Source organism: Sinocyclocheilus anshuiensis, unplaced genomic scaffold, assembly GCF_001515605.1.
Source record: "Sinocyclocheilus anshuiensis isolate Anshui unplaced genomic scaffold, SAMN03320099.WGS_v1.1 scaffold491, whole genome shotgun sequence".
Lineage (NCBI taxonomy): Eukaryota > Metazoa > Chordata > Actinopteri > Cypriniformes > Cyprinidae > Sinocyclocheilus > Sinocyclocheilus anshuiensis.
In genome coordinates this window covers 900,379-915,718 of record NW_015551041.1, presented here as the reverse complement: position 1 = coordinate 915,718, position 15,340 = coordinate 900,379, and the positions used below count along the sequence as shown (strand labels likewise).

At 41.0% G+C, this 15,340-nt stretch overlaps 3 protein-coding genes across 7 annotated transcripts in view; 1 reads left to right on the top strand and 2 right to left on the bottom strand.

The window, feature by feature from the left end:
* Positions 1-127: 127 nt before the first annotated feature.
* Positions 128-2,227, bottom strand: LOC107661467 (F-box/LRR-repeat protein 14-like). Its single transcript, XM_016451071.1, has one exon. The coding sequence runs from the start codon at positions 1,800-1,802 to the stop codon at positions 567-569; it is 1,236 nt and encodes a 411-aa protein (XP_016306557.1). The 5' UTR covers positions 1,803-2,227; the 3' UTR covers positions 128-566.
* Positions 2,228-4,125: 1,898 nt separating this feature from the next.
* Positions 4,126-12,863, bottom strand: LOC107661466 (proline-rich protein 5-like). 3 transcript variants are annotated; one of them, XM_016451068.1, is made up of 11 exons: positions 12,415-12,863; positions 9,894-10,074; positions 9,378-9,488; positions 9,216-9,296; positions 7,891-7,939; positions 7,739-7,796; positions 7,532-7,623; positions 7,314-7,454; positions 6,943-7,081; positions 5,793-5,911; positions 4,126-4,997 (listed from the first exon to the last, which is right to left on the bottom strand). In XM_016451068.1, the coding sequence occupies exons 2-11, from the start codon at positions 10,052-10,054 to the stop codon at positions 4,578-4,580; spliced, it is 1,371 nt and encodes a 456-aa protein (XP_016306554.1). In that variant the 5' UTR covers positions 10,055-10,074; positions 12,415-12,863; the 3' UTR covers positions 4,126-4,577. The 3 variants fall into 3 exon arrangements, with proteins under 3 accessions (XP_016306554.1, XP_016306555.1, XP_016306556.1); XM_016451069.1 differs by having other exon boundaries at positions 4,126-4,727; positions 5,523-5,911; positions 12,415-12,862; XM_016451070.1 differs by lacking the exon at positions 12,415-12,863 and adding an exon at positions 11,664-11,766.
* A 705-nt stretch (positions 12,864-13,568) lies between these two features.
* The window catches only part of LOC107661505 (DNA repair protein RAD52 homolog), a 6,175-nt gene continuing 4,403 nt past the window's right edge, over positions 13,569-15,340 (top strand). Inside the window, exons 1-6 of one of the 3 annotated variants that reach the window (XM_016451123.1) lie at positions 13,569-13,787; positions 13,860-13,999; positions 14,131-14,232; positions 14,354-14,447; positions 14,581-14,648; positions 14,722-14,840. In XM_016451123.1, the coding sequence (XP_016306609.1) occupies positions 13,937-13,999; positions 14,131-14,232; positions 14,354-14,447; positions 14,581-14,648; positions 14,722-14,840 (446 nt within the window). In that variant the 5' untranslated portion in view covers positions 13,569-13,787; positions 13,860-13,936. The remainder of the gene's footprint in view (positions 13,788-13,859; positions 14,000-14,130; positions 14,233-14,353; positions 14,448-14,580; positions 14,649-14,721; positions 14,841-15,340) is intronic. The other 2 variants (XM_016451122.1, XM_016451121.1) reach the window with 2 other exon arrangements.

Sequence of the window (15,340 nt, the reverse complement as noted above, 5' to 3'; positions counted from 1 at the left end):
TATATATATATATATATATATATATATATTTAAATATCAGTAATGAAAAATTTAGTTAAAAACAAATTTGAGCTTTAATCATTTATCATAAGAAAATAAACAGACATCTTTAACAAGCAAACTGGCCTTTTTTTAAACAATTTAAATTGCATATGTTCCATTTTACCAGGGAGGAATCACATAAAACCAACAAGCAACTTTTCCGTCCTTGTCCACGCACATGGTAAACATTTTTTCCTCTTCAGGTTACAGTATAATGCTGGTATTTCAGGATAAATACTATTAAAGGCAGTGACAAAACGCGTTTGTCAGTGGAAATGAGAATAAACGACATTTTTACCTCAATATGAAGCTCTAAAACAAAGTACAGAAAAACACAAAGGCATTCAAAGGGGACCGTCAGACTATATAACATTAGCAAGGCTGTTCAGTGTTTTATTGCTGATTCAATTTGAACTACATCAAGCCTCTTTTCCGAACAGGCTTAGTAACAAAGTACACGACGTCTTCATAAAATAATACACGTCTCTAGAAAAACCAAGACATCGCTGGCGACGCTGAGGTAGTTAGGAGGTGTAGCAGGGCAGGATCTCAGACGAGTCTCCTAAACCCTTGTCCTCGGTCATTTGCCAAAGTCCCAAGTTCAACACCTTAAGGCAGGGCAGCTGCGTGATTCTCTCCAGTCCTCTTTTCGTTATTTTGGTACAGCCGTACAGGTCTATGCCGGTCAGCTGCGTCAGGTGATCCGCTATGAGCTCGAGGCCCTTGTCCGTGATCCGCACGCACTGGCCGATGTTCAGCGTCTTGAGCTCGTGCATCTGCCGGACCATCCGGTTGATCCCGTCGTCGCTGATGTGGCACGAACAAAGCGACAGGGACTTGAGCTGGTACAAGCCCTGCGCGATGTAAGCCAGGCTCTGGTCGCCCACTTTGTCGCAAAACGACACATCCAGCCCGTACAGCCTCAGAGCGCCCATGGAGAGATGCATGATTCCCGTATCGCTGATGTTATCGCACGAACGCAAGTTCAGAGTCCAGAGCTGGGTCATGTGTGACAGGTGGATCATGCCAGCGTCGGATATGCCACCGCAAAAGCTCAGGTTTAGGACTTTCAGCTTGTTTAGGCCCTTAGAAATGTGCTTGAGCGACAAATCGGTCAGTTTCTGACAGTCCTGCAAAGTGAGGTGCTCCAAACTCAAGCAGCCCTCCGCGGCGCTGCGCGTCATGCCGGCCAGGTGTCCGATGCCTACGTCCGAAACGTGTCTGCAGCTTCTCAAATTCAGGCTTTTGAGATTATGAAGGCCCCAGGCGATAAGCAACAACCCCGTGTTGGTGATATTACTACATCCGCCCAGATCCAGCAGCTCCAGGTTCTTTAGATACTGCGCGATCCTGCCCAAACTGGAATCGGTGATCTGTTTGCACAGGCTCAGGTTGAGCATCCTCAGTGACGGGATGTCCTGCACGAATGCATGTCCCAGGCCGTTATCCGTCAGGTTGTAGCATCCGCTCAAGTTAAGGCTCTCGATGTTGGGCATGCCCTGGATAACGTAGCTAAGGCTGCGCCTCAGGCTGAGGATCTGGACTTTCTTGATGCCTCTGGTTTGGAGGCTGGGGAACAGCGACGGGTTTGCTCTTCTCAGGTGGAGTTTGGCTTCTACTCCTCTCCAGACGGATTTGTGGTACGATGCGTCTCTCCAAGCCATGCATACTTGTGCGACTCTGCCTTTGCCTTTGACGTCCAGGTAGTTGAAAATAATCGCTAAGATCTCCGGGAAGAGGCTCGAGACGTGGATCTCCATTTCTAAGAGCGGCTCGTTAGCGTAGCTAAGTTATTAGTCTGGTCTGGTCTTCTGCCGGCGAGGACCGCATGTAAAAGAAATGCCGTGAGAAATGGAAGTAAACGAACAACGAAAATAAAAAACGAACGCGCTTTGTTGCATTTAAAACTTGGTCTGGGATTCATTCGCTTGGAATAACCAGCTTACGTCGCTGTATTTGCACCGCCAGGTCTTCGTAGCGACTAACGTCACTTCTAAATCGCGGCGCATGTTTTTTAAACATACATTTAGATCCATGAAAAAGCGCGCAGAAAAGACTTTGAAAAACTGAATGTAAACGGTTGGAGAAAACAAACGATTTCCCGTGAATACAAATCAGCCATTTGACGAAAACTACGGAGTTCGGTTTCCGGTAGCCTTTGTCTTCGTCTATTCAAAACGGGGAGGGTGACCGTTCAGCGGGCTGGTTTTATTGTATTGAAAAAGCCGTATGTTTATGTTCAAAAGGTCTGAAATGTATATCAAAAGTGATTATTTTTCTTTAAAAAATATATTAAGTATTACATTTGCTCAAGTGAATTCAAATTGTGTGTTTTAAAAACAACAACAACCCCCCTATTAGTGATGGGAAGTGCGACTCATTTGCGCGAATCGATTCTTTTGAACAGTTTAAAAGAATTAGTTCACAAAACGTGAATCTTTACGTCATGACGCATTACGTCAGTACGTAATCCTTCTAAAATCTTCCATTTTATATATATATATATATATATATATATATATATAAAATCATACATTTAGCTCTTAAAAATATATAAGCATTTGCATTAGGCCTAAGCAACACTAAAAAATTATTTACGTTGAAAAAGTCTTGGCACGTTTTATTTTTAAAACGCAGAAGCTTTTTGGTCGTAAATATATCTCTAACAAGTCATTGTTTGTAAACTTTATGATATTAGGGTATTAAAGTAACTTAATTTGAGTCAAATCCGCGTTTCATTCCAAATGCTCACTTATCGGTTAGTATAGGAGTCGGGCATATCTGAAAGAAGCTGGTCTCGGTTCAGTGAATCATTAGGCTTGTTTGAGATGAGCAAAATCTGCGCAGAATCGATCACCGGTGATCACCGCGAGATGCATGCCGGTTAGAAAAGGGTCTGACTTACCTCCGACTTGCTGTTACGTCCGACTTGCTCTGATGTCATGCTGATGTGTGCCAAAAAGCTCTCGCGACGGCGAGGCGGCTGTGTCGGATTGTGCAGTCGAGCGCAGTTGCTCTCCACCGACTGCGCTGATCTAAAGCATGATGGGAAACGACTGACTGACGACACAGCTTAATGCTCATTGGTTCAGACAACCGTGATGCTATGTTCTCTTCTAAGATATATTATTTCTTTATCTGGTTTCATGTGATTTTAAATATTTAAATTATGCATGAATATTCCCAAACACTATGACAGTGCGATCTCTGTGTGAGATATGTGATTGTTGTAATATTTCTATAAAATTCTAAAATACATGTTTGTATTAAAGTAAAAATGTGAGATAATGTGATTGTTGTCATATTTCTATAAAAATCTAAAATACATGTTTGTATTAAAGTAAAAATGGATGATAAATACGCCTTTCGTATGGAATTAAATAGCAAGCACTTTTTTAAAATGTTATTTTATTTATTTTTATATAAAGGCAACAGAACTGAAATTATATCATGTTAATCAGCGACACAGCACATAAGTGAGAATAACGCGATATCTGTCTTTGATCTCGTTGGTATCTGTTCACTTCGAGAGGGCAGAACTGTCCGTCTCGACTGCGCTTATTTCACTCCTCCTCTCACTGCAGCTGCCTACATTTCAGGCGAGGCGAGGCCAGGCGCTTCTCAAACAAGCAAATGATTCAGTCATGAATCGAACCTTACTTCCGGCTCAACGTCACTGGCTTTAAAGGTGACATATCATGAAAATCTGACTTTTCCATTTTAATCTTAAAGGTGACATATCATGGAAATCTGACTTTTCCAGGTTTTAAGTTCTATAATCAGGTCCCCGGTGCATCTATCAACCAAGGAAACGTGAAAAAGATTAACCCAGTAACTTTGTTTTGGTAAGCCTTTTTCGGCCAGCGTCTGAGAAAACGAGCGGGTCAGATTTCGCTCTCTTGGTGACGTGGCAAAGGGATCTCATTATAATATTACCGCTCCTTAACCTGTAAGTTTGCACCCACGGCGCCGTTATTTAATTTCGCAAGCGACAACGGTGTACCAGCTCTAACGCCATGGCCAGACTTTTTTTCTGAATTCTGACTTGATATCTCACAATTCTTTTTTTTTCGGCCAAAAAAACAAAAACAAAACGTAACTGTGACTTTTTTTCTTGCAATCTAGCAGTTCTAAGACAAGTCTTAATTGTGAGATATAAACTCTAAATTGCGAGATAAAAAGCCACAATCACCCTTTTTAATTTTTTTTATTCCATTGCGGAAATAAGCTTCTATAAATGAGAGACAGTAAAATGTGTATTAATTAAAATGGAGACATTCCACATCTATTGTCTATGAAAAACTAGAAAAATTCAAAAATTCATCCACAGGTTTAGAACATTATGAAAACAATCACTTTAAATTGAGTATTCTCCCATTTTTCCCACAAAGCAGCCTTGGCTTTTGCGCAAAGGAGGAATTAAATTCCAGTTTTAAAAATAACAACGTACATAGCTACTTCACAAGTTCACAGAAAATAGTGGTAGTTTATAATCTGAAACATCTGAAATGGATTCTTCACAGCAATTGATTCCATCAGCTAGTTTTCCTGCTCGTTCCGAAAGAATCGGAGTGGCAGTGGGAAAAGTCGATGAAGATTCCGTCAGGATCTGATTCCAGTGAGTCCAGCCCCTGCATTACAATCGTCTCCGGACTGGAGGAGCAGCTCGGGGGCGACGAAAGGGCCTTGTCCACCTCGGATGAAGCCATCGGGGCGTCCGCTGCATGCAGACACCCTGCGGAGGTGTGGATGAAGACGGGTGGAGAAATCAGAGCGGGCTGTCCCGTGGCCCCTCGCATCACACCGGACAGGGTGAGGTCGTGATCGAGTGAGAGTCTGGGGGTCGAGCTGGTCTCTATTCCCACAGACAGGGCCGAATAGCCCTGGGGCTCTATGCAGGAAGTGACGTCACACGCAGAGTGACGCCGGATGCCGACACTGCCCACAGAGCTCACTTCAGAGTCGTACTCGGCCACAGGGGTCAGCATGGGGATATGAAAATCACAACGTACATAGCTACTTCACAAGTTCACAGAATAGTGGTAGTTTATAATCATAAACATCTGAAATTGATCCTTCACACATTGATTCCATCATTCTCATGATCGAGTGAGAGTCTGGGGGTTGAGCTGGTCTCTATTCCCACAGTCAGGGCCGAATAGCCCTGGGGCTCTATGCAGGAAGTGACATCACACGCAGAGTGACGCCGGATGCCGACGCTGCCCACAGAGCTCACTTCAGAGTCGTACTCGGCCACAGGGGTCAGCATGGGGATGTTGTAACTCTTGGAGCGCACTACTGGATTACTGGAGGGCAGGTCTACAGACTTGGACCAGCAATACTGCAAATGCCTCTCTGGAAAGATTTTTAAGAAATGAATAATGATATACTGCTTTTTCATTGAACACATAGCAGTAGTAGTACTAGTAGATATGTAAGCGGCTATAGATATAGTTATAGCTCGGGGGCGACGAAAGGGCCTTGTCCACCTCGGATGAAGCCATCGGGGCGTCCGCTGCATGCAGACACCCTGCGGAGGTGTGGATGAAGACGGGTGGAGAAATCAGAGCGGGCTGTCCCGTGGCCCCTCGCATCACACCGGACAGGGTGAGGTCGTGATCGAGTGAGAGTCTGGGGGTCGAGCTGGTCTCTATTCCCACAGACAGGGCCGAATAGCCCTGGGGCTCTATGCAGGAAGTGACGTCACACGCAGAGTGACGCCGGATGCCGACACTGCCCACAGAGCTCACTTCAGAGTCGTACTCGGCCACAGGGGTCAGCATGGGGATGTTGTAACTCTTGGAGCGCACTACTGGATTACTGGAGGGCAGGTCTACAGACTTGGACCAGCAATACTGCAAATGCCTCTCTGGAAAGATTTTTAAGAAATGAATAATGATATACTGCTTTTTCATTGAACACATAGCAGTAGTAGTACAGTTCTGACATACTTTATAGATATGTAAGCGGCTATAGATATAGTTATAGATATACAAGCGGCTGAATGACAAGGGATCAAAGCTGTAAATGTTTCTGGGTGGAGAACATCCTTGCAAGATTTTTAAAGGGACAGTTCATCCATTTATTAAATAAAAGTTTAAAGGAACACGCCACTATTTTTGAAAATAGGCTCATTTTCCAACTCCCCTAGAGTTAAACAGTTGAGTTTTACCGTTTTCGATAATAATATTTCACAATATTACTGTTTTAACTGTAGAGACCCCAAAATTTTGATCTGTAGAATATTTTTCTTCTGTTCTGCTGTCACTGCCTTGATCTAGTTAAAACTAAAAATGCTAAATATTCTTTCTTTCTTTTTTTTTTTTAAATATACAGCTGCCATTTTAACTTGTGTGAACTATCCCTTAAGTTCTCTTCTTTGGATATCTGAAACGTTGGGTTTTCAAAATGCTGCTTTATTGCTTCTCTCACCGATAACACAGGAGCACTGAGAGGCGCCACACTCATGTGAACACAGTCCCTGCGTGCCCAGGTACGGCGACACCACCTTCTGAATGAGAGACTCCAGCTTCAGGTATTCTTCACTCACACCTTTGGATTCATGAACCCCCTGTAAGACATGAAGTTTCACTTTGACTCTATCCCTTTTGAAATATGAATTACAGTCATTGTAGTTGAGACGCACAAGGCCTGTGATTAATGTCTCACTCAATATGACACAACTGCTGAAATCATCGCAAATGACCCATCCTGAAGTCGCTATGTTATAATCTCTGGGTGCAGCTCATGACAGTATGGCTGGATCTTTCACATGATCTAAGAATTTTTTTTTTAAATATACAGCTGCCATTTTAACTTGTGTGAACTATCCCTTAAGTTCTCTTCTTTGGATATCTGAAACGTTGGGTTTTCAAAATGCTGCTTTATTGCTTCTCTCACCGATAACACAGGAGCACTGAGAGGCGCCACACTCATGTGAACACAGTCCCTGCGTGCCCAGGTACGGCGACACCACCTTCTGAACGAGAGACTCCAGCTTCAGGTATTCTTCACTCACACCTTTGGATTCATGAACCCCCTGTAAGATGTGAAGATGACATATCACTTTGACTCTATCCCTTTTGAAATATTAATTACTGTCATTTTAGTTGAGACGCACAAGGTCTATGATTAATGTCTCACTCAATATGACACAACTGCTGAAATCATCGCAAATGACCCGTCCTGAAGTCGCTCGCTATGTTATAATCTCTGGATGCAGCTCATGACAGTATGGCTGGATCTTTCACATGATCTAAGAAGATGTGTACCTGTAACACCAAAAGCATCTGGACGATGGAGGGAGGGACGCGGGCTCGCGGTCTGGACATAGCCTCCTCCAGTTTCATGTTAAGGGTGATGGTGTTTCGGAAGTGCAGCAGGGCCAGCTGACGCACCGATGGCTCCTTCCCCTGAGATGCCATAAACACACACCACTGCTGTAACTGACGTCTGACCAGTTATTTCACACAGGATAACTAGACTGTACCTGGACGGGGTGGAAGATGGCTTGAAGCATGGTGAGAACATCACAAAAGAAGAAGTCCCACGTCTCAGCCAAAGAGTCCAGTAACTTCTGACCTATTTCCAGCCAGAAGGAAAACAGTTTGTGTTGTTCGTGACATACTGTGTAATGGCATTAACATTAAAAATTGTTTTAAGGAATGTGTTTTGTCTTTAAAATGGGAGGGTATACCTTCATAAAACCTTATTTTGTCCCGTAAAATGACCATGCCTTTAGTTAAAAGCTGATTCTGATAATGAGGAAAAGAGGGAAGAAATGTATGTTTTTTTAAATGTACATATTAGAACAAACATCTCTGGGGGAAATACAATTAAATATCTTACCTGGAGGTATTCTGTAAAGAATGAGCCCAACTCAGTTTTCAATAGCTGCCTGTTAAAATGAAATATTGTAACATTTGAAAAACACGTTCAAATATGTTTCGGAAGAAAAATCTAATCATTATACCTACATATAGGAGGAATATATATACCTACATATTTATAAATGAAATAGGTAATTATATAAAATAAAATATACACTACCATTCAAAAGTTTGGGGTCGGTAACATTTTTTAATGTTTGTGAGAAGTCTCTTAAGCTCACCAAGACTGCATTCTTTTGATGATAAAAACAAACAAACAAATGAATAAGCAGTAAAAACATAAATATTGTGTAATATTATTACAATTTATATTAACATTTTTTATTGTTATATATTTGAAAATGTCATTTATTTTTGTGATGCAAAGCTGAATTTTCAGCATCATTACTCCAGTCACATGATCCTTCAGAAATCTTTCTAATATGCTGATTTGCTGCTCAAGAAACACTTATTATTATTTTCTTTATCCATGTTGAACAGTTGTGTTGCTTCATATTTTTGTGGAACCCAAGCTACATTTTTTTAGGATTCTTTGATGAATGAAAAGAACAGCATTCATTTGTCTTTACTGTCAGCTTTTTTCAATTTATTACATCCCTTGTGGGGGGAAAAAAAAGTATTAATTTTTCTTTTAAAAACATCTTACCGACCACAAAGTACTGAATGATATACAAATGATTAAAATATATTTTGGATGAAAGTGCCTGTAATTGTACAAAATAGTACTATTTTCATTAATATATTCAATTTATGCCAATTATGTTTTTTTATTCACTGTTCAGAAGGATTTCCAATAGTGCATTATGAGATACAAACACTGAAAATAATGAGACTCACAACCAAACTTAACAGTAAAATAATGCAGATGCTTTACAGTAATGAGAATGGGGAGAAATGTGCTTAATTATGACAAAAAATAATGTAATATAATCACAATACAAAAAATATAATCTTAATGGTACAAAAAATAAGCTTAATTTTATGTTAAAAATCCTTTTTTACTTTTGATTTTGGGGTGAAATATGATGTGGGTATGTTTTTCTTAGCTGGGATGTTATTGCTTCACATTTTTTCTCGTAATAGTTACATAATAGTGGACTGAGGCTCTGCGTCCTCTCACAACTGTTCTGTGCTGATAATGTGAAGCCTCTACAGCTGCCAACGTTTACATTTGAAACACTGCTAAGAGTTACCATTATAGTGAAATTAATCATTCACAAACCTACTCTCAATTTTTTATAAAAATAAACAAAAAACAGAACATACCATGCTGTTTCTCCTCACCTCACACCTTCATTGAGTGTATAGAGTTCGTTGTCCGCCAGTCCTTTCTTTTGGAATACAGCAATAACTGCGTTGTGAATGCTAAAATAAATCGCACAGACGTGAAATTACATCTCAGTTTGACACTTATTGACATGCGCTACGCACAAAACCCGCACTAACCTGTTCCATGTGGCATTAGGGCCTGATCCTCTCTCCTCGAGTGAAGCCTTTTCATTTTTCCCCAGCTGACTCAGATTTGGAGAACTTACCAACTTCAACCGGTACAGAGTCCTCATGGTTCAAACAGAGGGATAAAACACGGTTCAGTTAGTCCAGAACAGCAACAACAAGTGAGAGAAGGGGAGGAGCTGGAAAGATGCAGCTAGAGACGAGAAGGGGAGGAAACTACTGTTTTATTGTAGAGAAACCAATTTCCTTCCTCCTAACATTACATTCCCATAATTTCCTTAGTTTCTCTCTCTCTGTCAAACACACAAAGATAAACCAATCTCGTTTAATAGAAAAATAAATATTACAAACTGCACTGGTGACTGTACTCTATTGATTTTAATGTTGGAATATGGCTTATTTAGGGTATACAGGAAAACAAAGGACATCACAAACAAATAAGAAGATATGAGTATTAATAGCAGGATGTGAGTGTGTTAATAGTTCTGTTCACAGCACCAGTTTTACCTCCGGAATGGATGACTGCTCCCATCCATGTGAAGGTGGTGTGGCAGAGCAAACAGAGCAGAGAAGCTGAATGTGGATGATCTAGGGGCGGGTCGATCAATGTGGGCTCCGCTCAAGTTCTCCAGCATTGTTATCGAAAGGCTGCCAGATCCTTCTTTCATTCAGAACATCTCTGGTCCTTCTGATAACACAAATGGATGAAGAAAGAGACAAAATGAGAGCGTGTTGTGGTGGCTGCTCCCGCATAACTCATGAATGCATCTTTAAGGAATTAGATCACCAAAAATGAAAATTCTGCATTAATTACTCACCCTCGTTGTTCCAAACCTGTAAGACCTTGTTCATCTTCGGAACATTATTTTAGATGTTTTTGATGAAATCTGAGAGCTTTCTGACCCTGCATAGACAGCAACACAACTGACACGTTCAAGACCCAGAAAGGTAGTAAGGACATCGTTAAAATAGTCCATGTGACATCAGTGGTTCAACCGAAATTTTATGAAGCTACAAGAAATTTTTTTTATGCATATTCTGACGTAGAACGTCCATCTCTCTTCATCTGTATATTCTGGTTCGAATAAGTAAGGCTGGGCAAAAAATTGCAAGTCATCCTCTGTCAAAATCTTCCGACATGTTTACGAAGACTGTTTTACGTACAGCGTGCGTCTTCCTCTGCTTGTAAACAGAGCGCAGCGCATCCGGGTTTTATGTTAGAACGCCGGCTCCTGCGTCAGCAGCACCACAACACACGTGGTACTCTCGTGAGCGCTCATTGAAGACTGACACGGAAGAGAAAATATTGTTTAATAAAGTCATTATTTTTGTTTTCTTTGCGCACAAAAATATTCTCGTGGCTTCATAAAATTAAGGTTGAATCACTGATGTCACATGGACCATTTTAACGATGTCCTTACTACCTTTCTGGGCCTTGAACGAATCAGTTGCGTTGCTGTCTATGCAGGGTCAGAAAGCTCTCGGATTTCATCAAAAATAACTTAATTTGTGTTCTGAAGATGAACAAAGGTCTTACGAATTTGGAACGACATGAGGGTGACAGTAGCCATGGACTTATATAGTATTTTTCCATACAATGGAAGTGAATAGCTACCGTCAAATGTTTATTTAACAACATTCCTCAAAATATCATTCTTCAAAATACAGAAAGAAATAAATACAAGTTTTGGAACAACTTGAGGGTGAGCAAATTATGACAAAAAAAAGTGTCATTTTTGGGTGAAGTATCCCTTTAACTAGCCTTTATTTTCGTTACAAAGAATCGGTTGATCCATCTGAATGATTTGTTCTCAAATCAAACTGATCCAGTTCTCAAATTCATTTTGAAGATCAAGTCTCCATTCGTTGTAATTGCAAAGAAAAGAGCGACCAGCATGAACTTCAAAAAAATCTAATTTGATCTCATACAGGGGTGCATTTCCCAAAAGCAACTATGGTTACCAATAGGGTTCAATCAATGGAACTTACCACAATAGTTACCTAACGGTGCTTTTAGGAAACACACCCCTGGTTTGGAACGACATGAGGGTGTGTAATGACAACAGAATTTTCAATTTTAAGTGAACTATCCCTTTAAATTTCACAACTCCCTGATGCAAGCATTTGGTAATCAGTCTCGATTATGAGGCCATGTTACAAGCGAACCACAGTAAAAACTAAGCAGTAAAAACTTTTTTAACCATTACTCTGTCGAAGATTCCCCAAATTTAATTAATTTCGGCTGCTGTTAAAGCAAAGATCGATGTGCTTGTTTACGTTATTCATTCGCCATGTGTTCCTCAGCAACACAATCCATCCCGCGCCTCCTACTGGACCATCTGGGAAGCTTCCCAAAAGAAATAGGCTACTACAACAAAAGACTTGTCTTGCATCAGTCTGTCATCATTTGCTCACGCGGCCGTAAGAGATTTTTATGGCCTCTTTGAAAAAAAAAGAGAAAGAAAATAAAAAAAAACACACATACGCAAACGCATCTCAACAGCCTCGACCTAAATAATATGTGACTTTGCTTTATGTTCCACTTTCCCTGAAGCGTCATGTCAGTTTCCCTTTGTTCACTGAACGTGCCAGGACACGAGCCACGATGTGTTAGAGGAGCAGGAGGAGTGTATTTCCCTTTCCAAAGTGCAGACAGTTAAAACGACGACGTCTGGGTAAACCTGAGAAGCCTGTTTGAGAGGAAGGGCATCACTTCCCATTCTGGACTAACAGATCTCGATTGACTGTTCTATTAAAACGCGATACGAATCAAGCAACCCAGCTGGCCGTGTTTCAATGCATCATTTTCTGTTGGCTACATGTTCCATCACTAGCTGTAAGTTATTCATGGCGGGGTTGACGCACTGGGTACTCAATGTACCTTACGGTGATCATGGCACGTTTGTTATTTACAAACAGCGCAACAATGCACCATTCATCCAGGGGGGATAAACGCAGTTTAACATAAAACTCCCAGCTCGAACACTCCACACAAACAGTAGTGCATCGTAACAATGTTTCCACTCACCGTCATGTGCTCCGCGTGCAAAGAGGGAATATTTAAGTAACTTCAGTGATGACGAAAACAATAAATATGATGGCTTTCACTTCAGCAGAAACTAATCCATAAATGCGGATGTGGGCTGTGCGGGGTTAATGGATCATTCCTGTGGCATCCCCAACACTTGCCCCTCCTATGAGCCTCATGAGTCGCAGACTGTCTGAGTGACCAGACGGCAGTCCAGACTGTGGCGCGTCCACGCCCCAACACGTGCACGCGCGCCATTGTGCGAAGGGCTGAGATGTGCTCGAGACTAAATGAAATTAATGCTTGATATGCTAATATTTAGTAAAGCAAATGATGTTTCCGTTTCGCTTTATGAGCTCAATTAGCCATATATAGGCTAACGAAATCCATATTCAATCCAATAGCAGGGCGGCAATCTTTATTTGGATCCCTAATTTAGATTGAGATAATCCCTGCTGAGTTGACCGTGACAGGGATATAATGTAGCACACCAGCGGTTTATTTTAAAGAGGCGGAGCAGAATTCAAATAAACTGGACTTAAATTAAATTCAGCTTTTTAGTCATGACATTAATTTGCAGGCCAAAACTGAATGGTAATTCGTCACATAATTTGTGTTTTAAAAATATAAATGAACAACAATAACAATAATTATTATTATTGTACAAAAAGAAAAAGACTTTATTTGTCGCCCCCTGTTGGCACAATGCAGCAACTGACAGAAATTTCCACTGAAGAAATCTTTGAACAAATCTTTTTATAGTCAAGTCACGATTAAATTGAAGTTACATTAGAGTGTAACTGAATATCGAATATCGGAGAAAAAAAAAAAAAGTAGGGTGGGGACTTGCTTCTATGCATCGGTAGTTGATTGGATGTTGAGAAGCGTGCGTTGCTTTCAAAATGGTGACAGATGAACATAAGCATGAAGGGGCGGGGTTTAAGACGATTAAATGATTGGAGAAATCCTGTATACATCACCAGAGAGTTCTATTTATCTGTTGTTTTTACCAACAGAAAACTTGATTAATAAACATGACTAGATTTTTTTAAATGAAACATGTGCACGGAAGAATTGTTCACAATAAATTCTATAACATGCATTTATAAAACATATATGGTGATTTTTTTTTATTCACCATAAAAAGGGAGATTCTTAACTCTACACACACAATGGATATCTCAGTCTTTATGACGTAGTACGCACGAGATAATGGGCGGGGCGGCGTAAACGTTCTAACGCGGGAATATACAAACGTTCTTCAAGACAATAGAATTCTGCTGCTCGGAATTCGATTTTGATATCAGAACGTTGCTATAGTAACTTTGACTGAACGCTCAGCAGTTCAGTTTGTCTGCTCAACAGAGAGCGGGGTAAGTGGTAACTCGCTATGGGCGTAAGTTAGCGCGTAATGTTGTGTCAGACTTCCTGTTGTTACATTTCAGCGATCTCCACTCACATTATACGCATACAGCATCGTTTAAAAGAGAATATTGCCGGCTTTTGAGCGATCAGAAAACACATGGATCACTGTGGGAGGCAAGAGGAGAGGAAACCTCTTACAACCCACACGTGTTTTGGGCAGGTATGTGTTTTGGGGACATGTGTGTTGGTCATTTTGATACTATGTTAATAGCTACAGAAACACACGGTTTATAATGTACTAGTATAGTAATATATCCAGAGTTATTTCTTAGTGCTTATTGTCTGTTGTAGTATGCATACACTGCATTGGAGTATCAGGCAGTCCAGAATGCTCTACGGCAGAAACTCGGACCTGAATATATCAGCACCAGACCGGCTGGAGGAGGGCAAAAGGTGAGAATTAATGCACTTAATGTACACTTATCAATATTATTTAGCCTTGCTGATCTAATATAAAGTTGATTATCTTGCTGTTATTCATATTATTAGACCTTTTTTTTTTTTTTTTTTGCAGGTGTGCTATATTGAAGGTCACAAAGTCATAAGTCTGGCCAATGAAATGTTTGGTTATAATGGATGGTCGCACTCAATATCTCAACAAAATGTTGGTAAGGACACCGTATTTATAACAATGTGCACATTCTCAAACATTCCAATTAATGTTGCATTCACATCAGGTTTCAGGATTAGTTTAGGGTTTGTTGCTTATTTTTAAAGAGACTGGTCAATCTTGTGTTACAGACTTTGTGGACCTGATCAATGGGAAGTTTTATGTTGGAGTCAGTGCCTTTGTGAAGGTTCAGTTAAAGGTAAGAGCTCTTCTTGACAAGACAGACACAGCATTGTGAGGAGCATACCATTTCTTCAGCGTCTTCTCCACAGGATGGCTCGTACCATGAGGATGTAGGATATGGGGTGAGTGAAGGCCTCAAATCTAAAGCTCTGTCACTGGAAAAAGCAAGAAAAGAAGCTGTCACAGATGGACTGAAAAGAGCACTCAAGTAATTATTTCTGCTGCTATGTATACTTGATTCTGATTGGTCAGTTGTGGCATTCTGTGGTCAGGGCTTTTTGTTTTTAGAAAAATTTCCAATAAATACTGATACTAGTAAGAAATGTTTCTTGAGCACAGGGTTGCCAGGTTTTCACAACAAAACCCACCCAATTGCTACTCAAAACTAGCTCAATGGCGTTTCGAGAGGGGTCCCCCGGTAAGCATCACGTTCCGGGGGCTAAAATGCACGTATTTTGGTAGAGTTACCCTGGTAAAATTCACATTCCAGGGTAGGGCTGCACGATAAATCGAAATGGAATCGAGATCGATATCACGTTATTGGGGTCGCTTCAACCCGCAGATATGAAAAACAACCTGCGGCCGGCATTACTAACAAAATGCGCATGACAATCGCATTCGATTAATCCACTGGCCATGCCGTTCTCAAGCCCACCCGCCTCTGCTCACTCTAGCCCGCCGGCCGTTCCTCACTCTAGCCCGCCGGCC

Bases quoted from the DNA above. Each gene is read 5' to 3' on its own strand.
- LOC107661467 (XM_016451071.1), bottom strand. From the start codon at position 1,802: ATGGAGATCCACGTCTCGAGCCTCTTCCCGGAGATCTTAGCGATTATT.
- LOC107661466 (XM_016451068.1), bottom strand. From the start codon at position 10,054: ATGAAAGAAGGATCTGGCAGCCTTTCGATAACAATGCTGGAGAACTTG. The intron at 7,624-7,738 runs GTATACCCTCCC...GGCTGGAAATAG, and splicing joins CAAAATAAGGTTTTATGAAG to GTCAGAAGTTACTGGACTCT. The intron at 7,082-7,313 runs GTACACATCTTC...CACATCTTACAG, and splicing joins AGATGCTTTTGGTGTTACAG to GGGGTTCATGAATCCAAAGG.